At 44.7% G+C, this 20,357-nt stretch overlaps 1 protein-coding gene across 1 annotated transcript in view; it reads left to right on the plus strand.

The window, feature by feature from the left end:
• Positions 1-20,357, plus strand: part of ELAVL1 (ELAV like RNA binding protein 1) — a 39,657-nt gene that overhangs the window by 4,986 nt on the left and 14,314 nt on the right. Inside the window, exon 2 of the mRNA XM_084884849.1 lies at positions 12,297-12,484. Within this exon, the coding sequence (XP_084740975.1) occupies positions 12,313-12,484 (172 nt within the window). The 5' untranslated portion in view covers positions 12,297-12,312. The remainder of the gene's footprint in view (positions 1-12,296; positions 12,485-20,357) is intronic.

The following is a 20,357-nucleotide window of genomic DNA, read 5'->3' on the forward strand; positions in this document are numbered from 1 at the left end:
TCCACGTGCAGCCAGAGTGACTAAGAAAGGAGAGCACAAGGAGGTTAAGAAGCCCAAGTGGACTGGCTTGGGCAGGCGGAGGTTCAGAAGGTGAGCTTGGATATAAATCTGGAAAAGCATGCCAAGGTCTGGTGATAGAGGCACAGTCAAAAGGTGATCTTGGAATATTGCTTTTCTAGGGAAGAGATAAGGATGAATTGACTGGTCAAGAGGCTTTTGCAGTACTGAAGTGGCCTGGTAACGGCCTGAACTTGAAGGTTAGCATTGCACTTTATCTGCTTATGTCCCAGGCGTCTCAGCCCAGCAGATACAGATTTGCCATGAGTTAGCGGGAGCCACCCCAGCCAGGCGACTTTCTCCTCTGTGAGCTATGGGAAGGGGAAGTAAGAAAACATGTACTGTGTCCAATTAAGCCTTCCTCTCTCATACCAGTGTTAATTGGGTCAGGAGATATATTCAGGGAAGGTTTTTTTGGTGTGTTTTTTTCCTTTTCTGGCACCAGAGTATTTCCTGGGGGACCTTATATTCCTAAGACTTTTACCCTGAAGTACTCCGAATTTTACATCTGGAATATAATTGATTCCAGGCCTCTCCATATGATATATGAAGTCTCGAGATTGAGCCTGCAGATACATTTGATTGTTCTAGTTTTCTTCTTTCTCAAGTAGCTTAGAAAGTCTGCTCTGTAACCATAAATTGAGACAGATTCTAAGGGGTACCCAATGGAAACCAGTTTTGCTGCTTTATATATGTACTATCTATATATATTTTAATGTCATTTCTATACATATCTCTCCCTTATACATGCAGTAGGTATACTACTGATGTGAACAACATTGCTGAAGTCACACAGAGAGCCAAAACTGTTTAACATATTCAGTGGGGCTGAAAACCCTCAGATCATCCCAAGAGGACTTCTTAATATCTTCAGTTTATAGAAGTGTTTTGTTTTGGTTTTTTAATGTATTTTATTGATTTCTTACAGAGAGGAAGAGAGAGGGATAGAGAGTTAGAAACATCGATGAGAGAGAAACATCGATCAGCTGCCTCCTGCACACCCCCTACTCGGGATGTGCTCGCAACCAAGGTACATGCCCTTGACCGGAATCGAACCCGGGACTTTTCAGGCCACAGGCCGACGCTCTATCCACTGAGCCAAACCGGTTTCGGCAGTCCTGGGGTATTTTTTAAAGATAAATGAGATTATGGAGAGGTGTACAGTCTGCAAATGGAGCAGCTGTGATAGAGACATGGGGCCATGAAGGTCTGTGATATCCTGGGGAGAAGCTAATGAGGGGAGGAAGGACTGGAGCCCCAGATCAACCCCAAGATGAAGGGCCTTATGTTTCATCCTTGCTCTGTGACAAGCTTGAGACCTGACGCTGCCACTTATTAACAATGTGATGGCTGACCATGAGCAATGAAATCTCAGCCTCAGTGGGTGGTGACACCATGGAGGGGAGGAGCTAGCTTGGTGAGGCTGAACATGCTGACTTGGAAGAGTCCCCAGGACATCTGCATGGAGAGACACACTAAGCCAGGAGACAGGGTCAGGAGAGCTGAGACAGCTAGAGGTGGTCACAACTTGGAAGTCATTGATTGTCAGGTTAAAATGAAGGCTGGTTGTGGTTGGAGATTATAAGGACAGAAGGTGGTTTGGAACAGTTAGGGGAAGGGACCCAGAGAGCAGGATGGAGTGGCCACAAAGCACCAAGGAATTATGCTCTTGGGATTTTGGTGTCTACCTTGTTGCCAGTTGACCAAGAATTGGGCCTGCTGGGAGCTGCTAAGCCCCAACTGGGCATTAGAAAGAGCTAGCATGCTGGGGAACAGGGCTGCAAAGCAGAGAGTGTACTTTTTTATATTTGTGGTGTTTTTATCGATTTCGGGGGGGGGGGGGGGGGCGGGAGCGAGATAGAAACATCCATGATGAGAGAGAATCATTGATCGGCTGCCTCCTAAATGCCTTACACTGGGGATCCAGCCTGCAACACAGACATGTGCCCTTGACTGGAGTCGAACTCAGGACCCTTCAGTCCATAGGCCAACACTCTATCCACTGAGCCAAACCAAGCAGGGCAGAAGATCCATTTTTAAAAAAACAAAACAAAAAACCTTGAAGTTTTCTTTTTAACTCGCTCTCTTTGGTGTAATTTTTTTGAGTTTTGACAAATGTAGAGTCAAGTGACTATCACCATGATCAAGATATCAGAAAGTTCCATCATCCAGGAAACAAAAATACAGTTGACAATGAGAGGGTCAGGTGTGCCAATCACCCGTGCAGTTAAATCCTCATGTAACTAAAGTGGGTCCTACGTATACATGGATTTCCAGCTGTGGGTCGAAAATCATTCCTCAGTGTTCCCCCTGTGTAGTCATCTCTTCCTCTGCTTTCTGCCTCTGGCAACCACTGATCTAACACTCTGGTTTTGTCTTTTCCAGAATGAAATCATGTAACGTGTCTCAAAATCATTTTCCCACCCTGCAAAATTCTTTGAGATATATACAAGTTGTGTGAATTAGTAGTACCTTTTTATTGCTGAGCAGTATTCCATTGTGTGGTAGTTGATCCACTAACAGCTTAAAGGACATTTGGGTTCCAGTTTTTGGTGGTTATACATAAAGCTGCTATAAACATTTGTGTATAGGTTTTTTGCCGAAACCGGTTTGGCTCAGTGGTAGAGCTTCGGTTTGTGGACTGAAAGGTCCCAGGTTCGATTCCGGTCAAGGGCATGTACATTGGTTGCGGGCACATCCCTGATAGGGGGTGTGCACGAGGCAGCTGGTCAATGTTTCTCTCTCATCGACATTTCTAACTCTCTCTCCCTCTCCCTTCCTCTCTGTAAAAAATCAATAAAATATATTTTAAAAAAACAAAAACATTTGTGTATAGGTTTTTATATGAACAGTAGATGCACAATGCATGAATTCGTGCATGGTTAGGGTTCCGGCCGGCCTGGCCCCAATCGGGGCAGATCAGGGCCAGACCTGTCAGGAGGAGGAAATGGTGGGAGGTTGGCCGGAGGGCCCCACCCCCAATTGGAGTCGGGGCAATTCAGGTGGGGGGCAGCCATGGGAGAGGCTTTGGGTGGTGGGCCGGCTGGCCCTACCCCCAAATGGGATGGGGGCTGATTTGAGGGCCAGTGGCCTGAGGGAGGGCCATGGGTGGTTGGCCAGCCAGTCCTGCCCCTGATCGGAGTGGGGGGGGGGGGGGTGATCGGTGTTGGCACTGGCTAGGGGGAGGGGCTGCAGGCTGATAGGGTGGTGGGGGTCCATTGAGGATGGGGCTGGGTGGGGGGAGGGGTTGCAGGTCAGCTGGCCCTGCCCCCTATAGAGTGGGGGGTGGCAATTAAGGGGGAGACTGGCCAGGGAGGGGCTGTGGGAGGTTGGCCAGCGGCCTAACCTCTTCCCCCCCCTCCCCCCTCCCCGATCCTGCCGGTTCACTGACTGCAGTGGGCATCATAGCAACCAACTGGTCTTTCTGGTCATTCTGGTGTTCTGGTCACTGGCTTTTTATATATTGATGACTTTAATTTCTTTTGTATGAATTCAGACTAGGAATAGGAACTGCTAGTCTGTTTTCCAAAGTGGCTGTACCATTTTTACATGTCTACCAGCTATGTATGAAAGTTTTGGTTTCTCCACAACCTCACCACAACTTGATATGGTCTATTTTGTTGTTGTTTGCTTGCTTTTGTATGTGTGCTTTTTATTAAAATACTAGAGGCCCAGTGCATGAAATTCATGCATGGGGGGGGAGGGGCAGAAATCCCTCAGCCCAGCAGGTTCCCTCTCGCAGTCCAGGAGCCTTTGGGGGATGTCCAACTGAGGGACCTAAGTTGTTAGTTGGACATCCTTAGTACTGCGATGGAGGCGGGAGAGGCTCCTGCCAGCACTGCTGCACTGGCCAGGGTGAGCCCAGCTACTGGCTGAACGGCGCTCCCACTCTGGGAGCACATTGACCACCAGGGGGCAGCTCTTGCATTGAGCGTCTGCCCCCTGGTGGTCAGTGTGCATCATAGCGACCATTTTGCCATTCAGTTAATTTTCATATTAGCCTTTTATAATATAGGACTAGTGACCCAACACATGAAATCGTACGAGACGTGGGACACACACACACACACACACACACACACACACACCTGTGCCATGGCACTGCCTCGAGTCGCAGAGTCCCACCCCCCATGGCCGGCGTGCCATGGGACGGCCTCAAGTCCTGGAGTGCCACCCGATGCCCCACCTCCAGGCCAAGTGGAGCAGCGGAAACCCCAGCAACCGCTTGTGACGGTGTTGTGGTGGGAGGGTTAATTTGCATATTGCCTCTTTATTATGTAGGATAGTTGACGTACAATATTAGTTTCAGGGATAGTTTGCTTTTGTTTTATTTTGTTTTAGCCTTTCTGAATGGGTAATAGTATTTTGATTCTCACCCTAAATTGGGAGAGGTTTTAATTTGTATTAATGGCATTGAGCATCTTTTCACATGTTTATTTGCCATCCATATATCTTCTTTGATGCAGTGTCTATTCACATCTTTTGCCATTTTTTAAAGTGGGTTGTTATTGTTAAGTTTGGACAGTTTAAAAAATATATATGTTCTTGCTGAAACCGGTTTGGCTCAATGGATAGAGCATCGGCTTGGGGACTGAAAGGTCCCAGGTTCGATTCCGGTCAAGGGCATGTACCTTGGTTTCGGGCATATCCCCAGTAGGAGGTGTGCAAGAGGCAGCTGATCGATGACTCTCTCATCGATGTTTCTAACTCTCTTTCTCTCTCCCTTCCTCACTGTACAAAATCAATAAAAATATATTTTTAAATATATATATATATATATATATATATATATATATATATATATATATATATTTTTTTTTTTTTTTTTTTTTTTTTTTTTTTTCCTAGATACAAGTACTTTTGCAGATGTGTGACTTGCAAATATTTTCTTCCAGCCTATGGATTGTAATTTTCCTAGCAATGTCTTTTCAAAGAGCAAGTTTAAACATTTGATGGTATCCAATTTCAATTTCCAATTTATCAGTTTCCAGTTCCAATCCAGTTTATCAGTTTCTTTTACATGGATTGGGCTTTTAGTGTGGTGTCTAAGAAATCTTTGCCTCATCTAATGTCACAAAGATTTTCTCCTAGAAATGTTCTGTTTTTACAATTTCATAGCTATAGAGCAAAAGCAGCCCAGACAATACATAAACAAATTAGAGTAGCAGTATGCCAATAAAACTTTATTTATAAAAATAGGTAGTGGGTCAAATTTGGCCCCCAGGCCATAGTTTGCTGACCACTGTTTTTGAAAATTAACTTTTACCAGGAGTAGGAAATATACCAACCTCTCTAGATAATGAGAATGAGGTAATTATTGTTCATTCATGAAGGCAGGCTGAAGGAGAAGGCAGAAGAGTAGATGCCTAACACAGAGCAAGAGTGAAGAGAGGAGGTGATAAAGAAAAAAGAGGAAAGAAGAAAAATGTTAGAATCCCATTTGGAGCAAACTTCAGTGTGCATTTATTTTTATTTTTTTTTTAAACATTTTATTTTCAGTGTGCATTTTAATTTCTTAGAGTTTACCCTTGCACTTTGGTTCAGGTTTCAGCAGATGTTTTTGTTTGCTTTTGAGCTAATGATCTCAAAGTCTCCTGGTCACAGACAGTTTAACAGGTTTATGGGGTTTTTCATAATTAAACCTGTTAATGCTGATAGTCCTATGCTTTCTACTGACCCATTCCCCATTAATGCATATTTAGATTATATTCAGTGTTTTACTTTTACCAGCCAGGGGTTTGCGTGTTCTTATGCATGTTCCCCTGCACATGTGTGTTTATTTCACTAGAACAGACTCCTACAGTTCTGAGTTGTAGGGTAATATTCACATAAAAAAATCTTGGTAGGCACTACCAAGTAAGTTACTCTTTAAATAGGTGGTACCATATCACACTCATATCAGTGGTCTATAGGATATCTCCCCTTTATCTTTAAACTGGATTTATTCCATCTAACAAGCAGAAAATAGCATCTCCTAATTTCACATTTCCTTCATTATTCTCGAACTTGTGCTTCTTTCCATAGTTTCCTAGCCATTTGAATTGCTGGCATCTATTAGTTGTAGTTAATATCCTTTGACCACTTGTCTGTTAGTGAGGTGTGTGTGTGTGTGTGTGTGTGTGTGTGTGTGTGTGTATTAGAGGCCCGTTACACAAAGTTGCAAGAGGCCTTCCTTCCCTTGGCTTCCAGCACCAGTTTTCCTCCGGCACCCAGGATCCAGGCCTTCGCTCCGGCCAGTCTGCCTTCTTCGTCTTTGCTGCGGACTCGAGAGTCTGCAGTCTTGTCTTCAGTGTGGCACTCCGATCCTGTAGATCCCTTTGCCCCCTTCCCCCCCCCCCCCCCCCCCATTAGCAGGCATCCTGCCCCACCTGGTCACTCCGTGCCTGGAGCAGCTGGGTGGCCGCCATCTTTGTCCTTCTAATTTGCATACTGATTCTGATTGGCTGGGGGCATGGTGGACATACGGTCAATTTACGTTTGTCTAGTATTAGGTATGTTTGTGGGGTTTTTTTAATAATTTTTTTATTGTTCAGATTATTACAATTGTTCCTCTTTTCCCTCCCATAGCTCCCCTCCACCTGGTTCCCATCCCATCCTCTGCCCTTACTCCCCCTCCCCCCCAATGTCCTCATCCATAGGTGTACGATTTTTTTTAAATAAATTTTTATTCATATTATTACAGATGTTCCTTACCCCCTCCCCCCCATTGCTCTCCTCCACCAGGTTCCCACCCCCCATTGTCCTCATCCATAGGTGCACAGTTTATGTTCAGTCTCTTCCCACACCCCCCTCTCCCCTTTTCCCCAAGAATCGTCAGTTCACTCCCCTTCCATACCTCTGATTATATTATATTCAACAGTTAATATTGTTCATCAGATTTTTTTTTTTTTTAATTTCCTTGGTTTTTAGATTCACTCTTTGATAGTTAGGATTTGTTGTTCATAATTTTTATCTTTATTTACTTTCTCTTCTGAGAGAACCCCCTTCAGCAATTCATATAATTCTGGTTTGGTGTTGATGAACTCCTTTAGCTTTTTTTTATTAGTGAAGCTCTTTATCTGACCTTCGATTCTGAGTGATAGCTTTGCTGGATAGATTATCTTTGGCTGTAGGTTCTTACTATTCATCACCTTGAATATTTCTTGCCATTCCCGTCTGGCCTGAATGGTTTCTGTTGAGAAATCAGCTGACAATCGTATAGATGCTCCTTTATAGGTAACTACCTGCTTAGCTCTTGCTGCTTTTAATATTCTCTCTTTGTCCTTTGCTCTTGGAATTTTAATTATGATTTGTCTTGGTGTGGTCCTCTTTGGATTCCTTTTGTTTGGAGTTCTGTGCGCTTCCTGGACTTGTAAGTCTAATTCTTTTACCAGGTGGGGGAAGTTTTCTGTCACTATTTCTTTCAGTATGTTTTAGATATCTTGCTCTCTCTCATCTTCTGGGACCCCCATAATTCTGATGTTGGTTTGCTTGAAGTTGTCCCAGAGGTTTCTTACATTATCTTCAATTTTCCGGATTTTCTTGTCTTCTAGCTTCTGCGGAGGAGTGTCTTCTGGCTCTTTATGTTCCAAATCTTTGACTTGATTCTTGCAATCTTCCATTCTGTTTTTAGGACTCTGTATAATATTTCTTATTTCAGACAATGTATTCTTTATTTCTTGTTGATCCCTTATCATTTCTTGTTGATTCCTTATTAATTCTAGTTGATCACTTTTCATATCCTCATAGGTCTTATGGATCTTTTCAAGGAAATTCTTGAAAAACCTTATAAGCGTAGATTTGAACTCTATATCCATTCGCTTTTTGTCCTCCATTTTTTCCGTTTGTGATCTATTTCATCTAGGCATTTTCACAGCTTCCCTGATGGGGTGGGGTTTCAGGGTGGAGCCTACAGCTTTGGCTTCCGTCAGCCCCGCCCTATGCGGCACCTGAGTCTCAGGGTCCTTAAGTACTCGCTGCAAGCGCCTCTAGGAGAAAGGTGCCCTCGATTTTCGCCTGCTGCCAAACAGTCTAGGCTCTCCCCCAATGAGCCCAGTATTGGGGTTCAGTTCAGTTGGAAGTGGAGTTGGAGGTGGTGTTCAGAGCAGACTGGAGCCCCTGTCTCCTTCCCGCCAGGGCAATCCCGCGGCACCGCCAACCGTCCCTTCTCTGCTCGCAATGTGCGCTCCTCCAATACCTCCTTTCGCCGCTCCCCCGGGATTCCGCCTTACAGCCCAGCTCCCTCTGTTTGAGCCTGGGTCCCTGGGGTCTGGCCTAGAACTGGGGTTCAGAGCAGTCGGAACTGGGGCCGAGCACAGTGGGAGCTTTTATCTCCTTCCTGGTAGGGAACGCCCGCCAGGCACTCAGCCTCCCTCCTCTCCGGCTCCGTTCTCTCCGGGCGCCGCGTGTCTCCGTACCTTGGGCTTTTACAGCTCCTCCGCTCTTCCTTCTGGTTTTCTCCTTCTCACTGTAGAATTTCCAGTCAGTCGACTTTCCTATAGTTCTGGGTAATGACCATTTTATATTTTAGTTGTATTTTATTGAAATTGTTGTGTGCAGCTGCGGCTAGGTGTCTACCTGAGCAGCCATCTTGGATTTCTCCGGTGTACGATTTTTGTCCAGTCTCTTCCCACATTCCGCACACCCGTTTCCCCCTGAGAATTGTCAGTCTACTCCCTTTCTATGCCACTGATTCTATTATATTCACCAGTTTATTCTGTTCATCAGATTTTTTATTCACTTGATTTTTAGATTCTCTTGTTGATAGATTTGTATTTGTTGTTCATAATTTTTATCTTTACCTTTTTCTTCTTCTTTCTCTTCCTAAAGAATACCCTTCAGCATTTTATATAATACTGATTTGGTAGTGATGGGCTTCTTTAGCTTTTTCTTATATGTGAAGCTCTTTATCTGACCTTCAATTCTGAATGATAGCTTTGCTGAATAAAGTAACCTTGGTGTAGGTTCTTGCTATTCATCACTTTGAATATTTCTTGCCACTCCCTTCTGGCCTGCATAGTTTCTGTAGAGAAATCATCTGACAGTTGTATGGGTGCTCCCTTGTAGGTAACTGTTTTTCTCTTGCTACTTGAAAGATTCTCTCTTTGTCTTTTGCCCTTGGTATTTTAATTATGATGTGTCTTGTGGTCCTCTTTGGATTCCTTTTGTTTGGGGTTCTGTGCACTTCCTGGACTTGTAAGTCTATTTCTTTCACCAGGTGGGGGAAGTTTTCTGTCATTATTTCTTCAAATAAGTTTTCAGTATCTTGCTTGCTCTCTTCTTTTGGCACCTCCATAATTCAGATTTTGGTATGCTTGAAGTTGTCCCAGAGGCTCCTTACACTATCTTCATATATTTGGTTTCTTTTTGCTTTTCTGGTTGGGTGTTTTTTGCTTCTTTGTATCTCAAGTCTTTGACTTGATTCTTGTGATCCTCTGATTGGATCTGTGTATGTTATTTTTTATTTCAGTCAGTGTATGCTTAATTTCTAGTTGGTCTTTTTCATATCCTCAAGGGTCTTGCTAAATTTATTAAATTCTTGAAAATTCTAGAAAAACTTATAACCGTGGTTTTGAACTCTATATCCAGTCATTTGCTTTCCTCCATTTCTTTTATTTGTGACCTGTTTCTTTGTCTTCGCATTTTGGCTGCTTTCCTGAGTTGATAGAGTGGCTTTGTGTGCTAGGTGTCCTATAGGGCTCAGTGGCTCAGCCTCCCCAGTTACCTGAGGAGGTGCACCTCTTTGTGGGCTATGTGCACAGTCTTGTTCTTGTTAAGCCTTGATTGTTGTTGGTATCACTGGGAGGAATTGACCTCCAGGCCAATTGGCTGTGAGGATCAGCTGTGTCTATGATGGGAGAACTTCTTTGCTGGAGACACTCTTATGAGGCAAGACTTGCTTCAGTGGGACTTTGGTGCTCACTGAGTCTGTCCCCTGAGTGTGTCCCTTATGGATCTGAGGAGTTGTAATCTGGATGGTCCCACTCAGACCCCTGGGACAGTGGCTCTTGGATCTCCAAGGAGGTGCTAATTTTGCCTCTGCTTTAGGCCACCCAGCTGGAGCTACGGAGAGATTTGCAGATTCCTCTTCTTTGTTTGGGTTTTGGAGGTGCCCAGATGAGGCCCAGCTGTGAAGCAGTGCAAGCTGCTGCGGGGCTTTGGGCCTTCTTTTAGATGTTCTGGGCCTCACTGACTCAGCTCCAGTTTGTTAGGTAAGTTTAGAATTCAAAGGACCTGGTCATTCTTATGCAAAAGCCACTGCGCTCAGCTTGGATAGGGCGGAGTCTCAGGGCGAAGCAACCAGCAATGGCTTCATGGGTTGGGATCTCAGGGCAGAACAACCAGCAATGGCTTCCCATCAGCCCTGCCCTAAGAGGCCCCCTGGGTCTCAGTGTCCCATAGTAATTGCTGCAGGCACCTCTGAGGGAAAGCTGCCCTCAAGTTTCACCTGCTGCCAGACAGTCCAGTTTCTCTCCATATGAGTCTGGGTCCCCAGAGTCTCGCCCAGAACTGGATTTCAGAGCAGTCAGGAGCTTTTGTCTCCGTCCCGCTTGAAAAAGCTAGCCGCTTTCTCAGTTGCCAGCCTTCTCTGCGTGTGCGCCTCCGCACCTCTATCTTCCACAGCTCTTGTGAGTCTCAGTGTGCTTTTCTCTTTCCATCTAGTTGTAGAATTTCCACTCAGCCAGCCTTCCTGTGGTTCTGGATGGTGTCCATTTTGTCTTTTAATTGTAGTTTTGAAATTGTTGTGCAAGGCAGCAGTTTAGATTTTACCTATGCCGCCATCTTGGTTTCTCCTTTATTAGGTAAGATTTTTAAATTAATTTGTAGATGCTCTAAATGGACTTTTCTCAGCTACGGCAGTATTGACATTTTTGGGCTGGATAGATCTGGGTAGGGGCTGTCTTTGCCTTGTGGAATGTTTTGCAGCATCCCTGGCCTCTACCCACTAAATGCCAACGGCACATGCACACACACACCCCACTCTCCAGTTGTGATAATCAGAATTATCTCCAGACATTGCCCAGTGTCCCCTGGGGGCAGAATCACCCAGGGTGAGAACCATCAATCTAAGTAATATAATAGGCAGCAAGTACAGTTGACCCTTAAACAACACGGGTATTAAAGGTGCTGATAGCTACGTAGTCAAAAATCCACCTTATAAAAATGCAGTTGACCTATGAACAACATGGATTTGAACTGTGTGAGTCCACTGAAGGCATTCCAGAGCCTGCATGCTTTCAATTCTGTGTTAAGGTCAACTGTGTTTTCTCCCAGTCTGCTGCTTGTCTGTTTCTGACGCCTTTTGGCATGCAAAGTTTTGAACCTTATGAAGTCTAGCTTTCTAATCTCTTTTTTTGGCCTTTGATGCCAAACTACTTTATAAAGAGCAGGGAACAGAACATTTGCAAATAAGTACCGTAAAAGAAATCCTGGGAGATTAGACTAATGTTGCACATCGTGTATGGAACTTAAATGATGGTACTGAAATGATGGTCTTTTTTGAAGCCCTCTTAGTAAGTGGAAATGGTTGAACTTGGAATTGTTTTGTTTTGTTGTAACAGACTTTTTAGAGTAGTTTTAGGTTTATGGAAAGATTGCTAAGAAAGTACAAAGTGAGTTTCCATATACCTCTCCTCGAATATAAAGTTTCCCCCATTATTAGCATCTCACATTAGTATGAACCATTACTTATACATATTAACTGAAGCCCGTAGTTGCTTTAGGGTTCCCTCTTGATGGTGTACATTTTGTGGGTTTGGACAAATGTAGAAAGACATGTATCCACCATTGTAGTATCAAACAGAATAGCTTCACTGCCCTAAAAATCCTCTGTGCTCCAAATATTCATCCCTCTCCCAAAATTCCAGCAATCTCTCATCTTTTTATTGTCTCCATTGTTTTACCTTTTCCATAGTGCTGTGTAATTGAAATCATATATAGCCTTCCAAGCTGTTTTCTTTCATTTAGCGGTGTGCATTTAAGGTTCCTCCATGTCTCTATGGCTTCATAGCTCATTTCTTTTTATTCCTGAATAATACTCACTTGTGTAGATGTTTTATTTCTCTGTTCACCTACTGAAGGACATCGTGGTTTCTCCCAGTTTGGGGGCAGTTGTACATAAAGTTGCTGTAAACATCCATGTGCAGGTTTTTGTGTGGACACATGTTGAAGAGAAAATTAAGTGCTAATGCAGTTATTAGTTTTGTTACCCATTCTGTAATATGAACATTAGGAATTTACTTGATTTTTTTCCCCTGCAGATTTTTAAAAAATACAATGTCTAATGGTTATGAAGACCACATGGCCGAAGACTGCAGGGATGACATCGGGAGAACAAATTTAATAGTCAACTACCTCCCTCAGAACATGACCCAGGATGAGTTGCGAAGTCTGTTCAGCAGTATTGGTGAAGTCGAGTCTGCAAAACTTATTCGGGATAAAGTTGCAGGTAAAGAAACCAAGACGTTTTTGTAGAGGGAGTGCTTGTGGCTGTCCTGCTAAGCACTGTCTTTTTTACCTGTGACTTCGCAGCACTTGACCCTCAGTGCAGAACTGCAGCCTTGCAGTGATGCTTGTAAAGTTTCATTTTTATCTCAGACTCTACTTTGCCACCACCCTGATATACGATTAGATGTAGCTTCCCAAAAGAGGTAAAAATCAACATTAGACAGAGAACATGTCCAAAATAACATGGTGGGAGGGGAGGAAAAATGAGATACCAGAAACTGGATCTGCTCTTGAGAGCTGGAAGGGGCCAAAGAAGGACAGCCTAGTCTGATGTGGGCCGTTTATGGAAGGGACTCCAGCCAGCGCCCTGCTCCAGGCAGGCCCATTCATCTTCCCAGGCTCCCACACATGGTCAGGCCCACTGAGTCCCCAGTGAGTGCCCCTCATTAGGTTTAGGCGTTGTCACTCCATCAACCTGAACATCTGAAACACACTGAACTTGACCTCTGGGGGGGGGGGGGGGGTTGGGAGCATGGCAATGGTTCAACAGACTGGATGTGGGGTTGGTAGGCTGGTTCAAAGCCCTACTCTCCACTCCCTTGCAGTATGACTTCTAAGCCTCAGTGTTTCCATCCATAATGTGGGTGTGGTGGTGCCTACCTCCTGATGTTTCTCTCTCTCCCTCTCCCTACCTCTCTCTAGAATCAATGAAAAACATATCCTTGAGTAAGGAGTTAAAAAAAAAAATTATTGCTAAAATTCTCCAACTTCCTGTAGTTGAGGTTTTCTCAACTTGAGCACTATCACTATTTGGGATTGGATAATTCTTGGGGTGGGGCATTGTAGGATGTTTAACAGCATCCCTGATCTTCACCCACTAGATACCAGTGGCACTTTCTGAATTGTGATAACCAAAAAAATGTCCCCAGACATTGCCAAATATTTCTGAGGGGGCCGAATCACTCACAGTTGAAAACCACTATTCTAGTTATTGTTCTCCTCCTGTTCATAGACACAGCGAATCACTGTCTCCTCTTCTAGAAGCTTCTGCCCTGCTCTCTGTTCTGGTGTTTGGTCCCTCTGCAGATGCCATATGGCCATGGGGGACCAGGAACCAGCCTCTATCCTCCTGGACTGTCTGTCATACTGGCCACTTGGTCTTCAGCCTCTAGTTCAGTTTGCTCAGCTTCTGTCTCATTGCTGTGCACCTTTCTTCAGAATGAAGCCCTTACCCTTGCCTGCAGCTCACAAGTCTCCGGGAGACCTGTCCCCTCATCCCAGCCCCTGCACCCCACACACACTCCTCTGGCATTGGACTGAGCTACTTGTCATTCCCTAGACATGCCCATGATTGCACACTTGTGATTTCATGAATGTTCTTCCACACCTGGTCAGCCTGATCACTTTTTTTTTTCCTTAATGCAAAATAACCTTTGTTCCTTATAGAAAAAGGTTTCACGTGAGATAAGAAAAGTTTAAATTACCCATAATCTCACAATTGTGTTCAAGTCCTTTTAGATTTATTTCTTTATACAGTAGGTCCTCGGGTTACATTGGAGATCCATTCCTACAGCGTGACGTAATTAACGCGATTTTTGCTGTAAGTTGGAACGCACCTACGTCACTCATATAGAACACATACGTACACAGCAGTAATGAAGTGAAACAGTGAAAAAAATTTAAAAGAAAGATAATAATTCCTGACCTTGTGGTAAATGCAGTAAATAATAAAAAACATAAAGCACATATGTACATATGTCAAAATGACAACTTTTTTTTTTTTAATAAATAAATGAGAGTTGGTGACATAACCCGAGGACTGCCTGTATATTCCTTGTAAGCGGTTGTGTTCTTTTACAAATATGGGCTTGCATCACCCAAACTATATGGAAACTTTTCTGGTGTTTGTGAACATTTTTCTCTGCCATGGAACTTAGCTATCTCCTCATAATATTAGGGCATTACCTCCAAGACCCCCAAGTGGATGCTGGAAACAATGGTTACATAATATTCTGCTGTTTGGAGGTTCTGAGTTTATACAACAGGTTACTGTAGCTGTTTTCTATATTTATTAGCCTCACAATAATAGCCTCAGGTTCTCTGAGATAAATATCCTGGCACAAATCTTTGCTCATTGGTTATTTCCATAGGAAGTCTTCTTAGAAGTGAACCAACAGATGCGATAATATATATAGTCGTCCCCCTTATCTGTGGTTTTGCTTTCCGTGGTTTCAGTTACAAATGGCCAACCGCTGTGCAAAAATATTAAATGGAAAATTCTGGAAATAAACAATTTATAAGTTTCGAATTGCACATTGCCCTGCGTAGCGTGATGAAATCTCTAAGCATTCTGCTCTGTCCCGCCGGAGATGTGACTCATCCCTTTGTCCAGCATCTCCATGATATATATGCTCATTACCTTTTAGTCACTTCGTAGCTGTTATCAGATCAACTGTTGTGGTATCTCAGTGCTTGTGTTCAAGTGACCCTTATATTACTTCATAATGGTCCTAAAGCTTAAGAGTAGTGATGCTGGCAGCTCGGACATGCCAGAGGAGCCGTAAATGCTTCCTTTAAGTGAAAGGTGTGTATGTATAAAAAGAAGCATAATATATGTAGGGTTCAATGCTGTGCTGAGTTTCCAGCATCCACTTGGGGGTCTTGGAGATACTACCCTAAAGATAAGGGGGGACTACTGTACTTTCTAAAACCCCTTGACCCCCTATTGCCAGCTTGCCCTCCAGTTTACACTCCCTTCCCCCTCCAGCCCTCCCACCCCTGGTGTGGCAGGGTTTCTCATCTTTGCCAGCCAGCCTAAGTGAAGAATGGCATCTGATCCTGGTGGTAATTAGCATTTCTAGGAAAATATATCTATTTTCCTGTACTTACTGGCTGTTTGTATTCTTATAAAATACCCTTATTGTCCTTTGAATGCTTTCTTTGGGGGCATTTGTTGTTTCTTATTTATTGTCTGCTTAGGTCACTCATCCTCCCCATGCACCAGTCTCTCTCCTTCAGTGAAGTCTTCCCTTGAGCCCCCATGGAGGGCTCGGTGGCTCCTGCACTGATGTTGCAGGGGAGGCCTCATCCATAAGGCACTCACCTACCTCAGCCATGGACTCCAGGTCAATTTGAAAAACACTAGGGGATTAAAATAGCAAATCTGGCTGACCTTGTCTATAAATAGAAGGTGAACTGCTGTGTAATTATCTATTAGTTTTAACCCTTGCCCTAAGAGAGAGGAAGTAAAATTAGGAAATTGAAAAGCACTTGCCCAAGGTAGCCTGACAGGGCATGAAGAGTGCTCCATGAGGAGGCAAGTAGGCTTGCTTTTCTCCAGACAGTGGCTCTTGGAGCACTGGATCCTGACCAGCAGCAGAACATGGTGGCAAGGAAGAGGGGGTTGAACATGGACCCCAGTCTCTGGCCCCACCCAGATGTACTGAATCAGCCAAACTCGGTGTTTGAACATCTGACATTTAACCTTCCTGGAGGGAGGGCAATGCTAGGCCTTGATGGCATTGAGTCTAGCAGGCTCACTGTCTCTAGGAGGAGGAGAATCATGTGTAAGGAGCTGAGAAGCATAGATTCCTATGCCTGCCTGCCATCCTGGGTCCCCGGACTCTGAAGGATTCTAGGAAGCTGCATCATTACCTGCATGATCTGTGGGCCCTATTAGAGAAACAGTAACAGACACTGCTTTGGAAAGTGAGGGTCTTCCCCCAGGCGCCTGGGATTCTTCTGTATAACCATGAGAAATCCTGCTCTCTGGGGCTCCCCACCTGCACTTCAAGCATCAGCTCTCTCTGTGCACGTTGGACTCCTACTGAATCTACTGAAACCGCCCCACTCCTGCTCCTCTCCACTGCCGCTCCAATTTCATTGCTCTGCGATGTGGCTTGGATAGTGGTCATTTTTTAGAAGTTTCCCTGGTGATTCTAATGGGAAGCCAAAGATGAAAGTGATTGGTTCATGGTGAAGGAAAGAGTGGAGGTTGGTGCTCAGCACTGTGTTAAGCACTTTGCTCTACAGCCGTGGTCGGCAAACCTTGGCTCGAGAGCCACATGCGGCTCTTGGCCCCTTGAGTGTGGCTCTTCCACAAAATACCACGGCCTGGGCGAGTCTATTTTGAAGAAGTGGCGTTAGAAGAAGTTTAAGTTTTAAAAAATCGGCTCTCAAAAGAAATTTCAATCGTTGTACTGTTGATATTTGGCTCTGTTGACTAATGAGTTTGCCAACCGCTGCTCTATAGCATCATCAATTGGGTGAAAATCAGGGACTCCCATTTGTTCCTCTGCCACCTTTCTTCTTGCTCCACACAGGTGCCCACCACAGAGGGTAGAACAGATTGAGGGGACAGAGCCAGCCCTGCAGTCAGGGGTATGCAGAGATCCCTCCCCACCTGGCCCCAGAAGGCTCAGCCCATTCCAGGAGTGCTGGCACTTTAGGCTCCTCTGAAACTCTCCTGCATCAGCCCATCTGCAGGTCTTCTCTGTAGGCCTTCCTTCTGCTGCCTCCTCTCTGGTGCACACTGCCCTCAGCTCACAGACTCCACAGGGTCCTGTCTGGCTTTACCTACTGAACCTGCTTTCTACCCAGCAGCAACCTCTGGTCCATTCCCCCATTTCCTGGTACATACTCATTGTTTCTACCTCAGAGACTTGGCACTTGCTCTTCCGTCTGGAATGCTTGCCCTCAGCTATCGAAAGGTCTTGCTTCAGATGTCACCTCCTCAAAAGGTGCTCCTGTCCACCCTGTCTACTGCGGGCCCATCCTGTCAGCCTCGCCCCACAAGAAAGATCCTCCCCCAGCACCTATGCAATGGTTTGTTCATTTCTTTCTTGCCGGTTTGTTGTCCAATTTTCCCACTGGGATATGAGTTTTATAAAGGTAGAAGCTTCCTCCTTTGTGATCATCATCAAAACCCCACCCACCCCGCCAGCCTGGCCTGGAATCTGGTACATACTAGGTGCTCAGTCATTATTGGCGGACTCATTCAAGAAAACTGGAGTTGGTGTAAGAACAGGAAAGGGAGGCAGTGGCCATTTAAGGATGTGCAACTTCCTAGGTAACATTAGAAGGTGCAGGCACACAGGTGGTCAGAGAGGTCACCCAGGAAGACTGATGGGGATAAAGGATCAAAGGCAGAGTCTTGGACCATCTTGATGAAATTGGCAGAGGAAGAACCTGAAGAGGGACAGCTGAGGAGAAAGAAAACTTGGCACTGTTGTCACATCCTGGAGGAGGTGGCACTTGAAGCTGAGAGCTCAGGAAGCTGGTCCTGAAACTGTCCATGGGGCAGCACCCAGGGGCCCTGGACAGCCTTGGTGAGTGTAGTGCTAGCAGTCAGCAGTGACCACTCTAGGGAGCCAGCCAGGGCCACCAAGCACTGAGGTGGGCAAGGCCCTGTTTATATGCCGAGAGGAGCCAGCTGTAGCTGAAGACACAGGAATGGGGCCTGGGTGAGTCTTCATTGGTGTTTGCTTTCCCCAGCATTGCTTAGACCTCCTTGAATGTTTGCAAGGACCCTAAGTCCCTGACCTGAAGGTGGAATTGGCCCTGTGGGAGGAGCAGAAAGACAAGGAGGCCGGTGTGCAGGTATTGCTGATCAGAGAGGGGTGGAGGAGCATGTTCAAGGCTGAGTCAGAAAGGACACTCTTGGCCTGGCTACAGTGAGACATTTACAGAGTGAGGTTGAAAAGCAGGTGTTTGGGTGTAAGAATCTCAGGCAGGCTGGAGTTTGCTTGGGAATCTATCACAGACCTCCTCTGTATCCTCAACTCTCATATTTATAGTCTGGAATGTTTGCAAGGACCCTAAGTCCCTGACCTGAAGCTGATTGTAGTTTTCTGAGTTGTGCTATGACTCTCCTGCTAGATGGACCTGGGCCCCACAACCCTGCTCTCCAGGGTTCTCACTATTCAGTCTCAGAAACCAAGTCTCTGAGATCCATGGGGTTTTGTTAAAAATATGGGTCTGCCCCTAACTGGTTTGGCTCAGTGGATAGAGCATCAGTCTGTGGACTGAAGGGTCCCAGGTTCGATTCTGGTCAAGGGCATGTACCTTGGTTGCGGGCACATCCCCAGTGGAGGGTGTACAGGAGATAGCTGATCAATGTTTCTCTCTCATCGATGTTTCTAACTCTCTATCCCTCTCCCTCTCTGTAAAAAATCAATAAAATAAAATAAAATATATGGGTCTGGAGGATCAGATTTTGTTTTTGGTTCTTTAAAAAAGAAAGCGGCTGTGTAAATAATTTATATAGCTACTCCACCCTGAAGGAGGCAGAGTGGAATTCCAAAAGGTACTCCCTAAGTGTGGGCTGCGCCATGACTTCCTTCCAAAGCCTACAGTTTGGAATCGGGGAATGGCCTTACAGTGGAGAAGAAACCTGCCAAACGGACTGCCCCTGCTAGGAGATGAAGGTCAACATCATCTGTGACAAGTCACATTGACAGAATACACCCCCTGATGTCATGTCATGAGAAGGACATTCATTGCACTATGTGATCTTCCTCCCCAAAACCCATCACGCCAACCTAACCATGAGAAAAAGTATCTGACCAGCCCAGACTGAGAGGGATTCTACAGCATTCCTGACCAGCCCTCCTCAAACTGTCAAGATCATCACAAGCAAGGAAGGTCTGAGAAATTTTCCCAGCCAAAAGGAGCCTAAGGAGACGTGATGACTAAATGTTACATGGGATTCCGAATGGCATCCTGGGACAGAAAAGAACATTAGGGGAAGACAAATACTATGAAATCAAATGTGGATTGCATTTAAAAATAATATATCGCCTGGCCGGTTTGGCTCAGTGGATAGAGCATTGGCCTGCCAACTGAAGGGTCCAGGTTTGATTCTGGTCAAGGGCACATGCCAGGGTTGCAGGCTCTATCCCCAGTAGGGGGCACTCAAGAGGCAGCTGATCAATGATTCTCTCTCATCATTGATGGTTCTGTCTCTCTCTCCCTCTCCCTCCTACCTCTCTGTAATCAATACAAATATATATATATATATATATATATATATATATATATATATATATATATATATATATATATATATATATATATATTATTTATTTATTTTTTTTTTTTTTTTTTTTTTTTTTTTTTTTTAATGTATCACTGCTGGTTTATTACTTGTAAACAAGTGTTCCATCCATTCTAGTATAAGTTGTTACTAATGGGAAACTGGGTGTGGGGTATATGGGAATTCTGCATTATCTTTGTAATTTTTCTTTACATTTAAAAAATAAATTTTTTTAAGTGGCAAAAACCGAGTTAAGCTGTCCTCTGGGTTCCAAGTCTCATCACAGAAATGGGCCTGGGTTCCTCTGGCACTTCCGATTGAGTCAGCATAGCTACAATGAGGATCTCCATCTCTGTGGTCGGAGCCTGGTTGTATTTTTTATTTATTTTTTAATCCTCGCCTGAAGACATGCTTAGAAAGAGGAAGGGAGGGAAAGAAAAACATCAATCAGTTGCCTTTTTTTATTAATGTGTGTGTGTGTGTGTGTGTGTGTATAATTTTTTTAAGATATTTTTATTGATTTTCCACAGAGAGGAAGGGAGAAGGATAGAGAGCTAGAAACGTCGATGAGAGAGAAACATCGACCAGCTGCCTCCTGCACACCCCCTACTGGGGATGTGCCCGCAACCAATGTACATGCCCTTGACCAGAATCAAACCTGGGACCCTTCAGTCCGCAGGCCGACACTCTATCCACTGAGCCAAACCGGTTTCGGCTTATTAATATATTTTTATTTATTTTAGAGAGGAAGGGAGAGGGAAAGAGAGACAGAAACGTCAGTGATGAGACAGAATCATTGATCGGCTGCCTCCTGCGTGTTCCATGCTGGGGATTGAGTGCA

The sequence above is a fragment of the Pipistrellus hanaki genome (genome assembly GCF_964339955.1).
Source record: "Pipistrellus hanaki genome assembly, chromosome: 5".
Taxonomy (NCBI): Eukaryota; Metazoa; Chordata; class Mammalia; order Chiroptera; family Vespertilionidae; genus Pipistrellus; species Pipistrellus hanaki.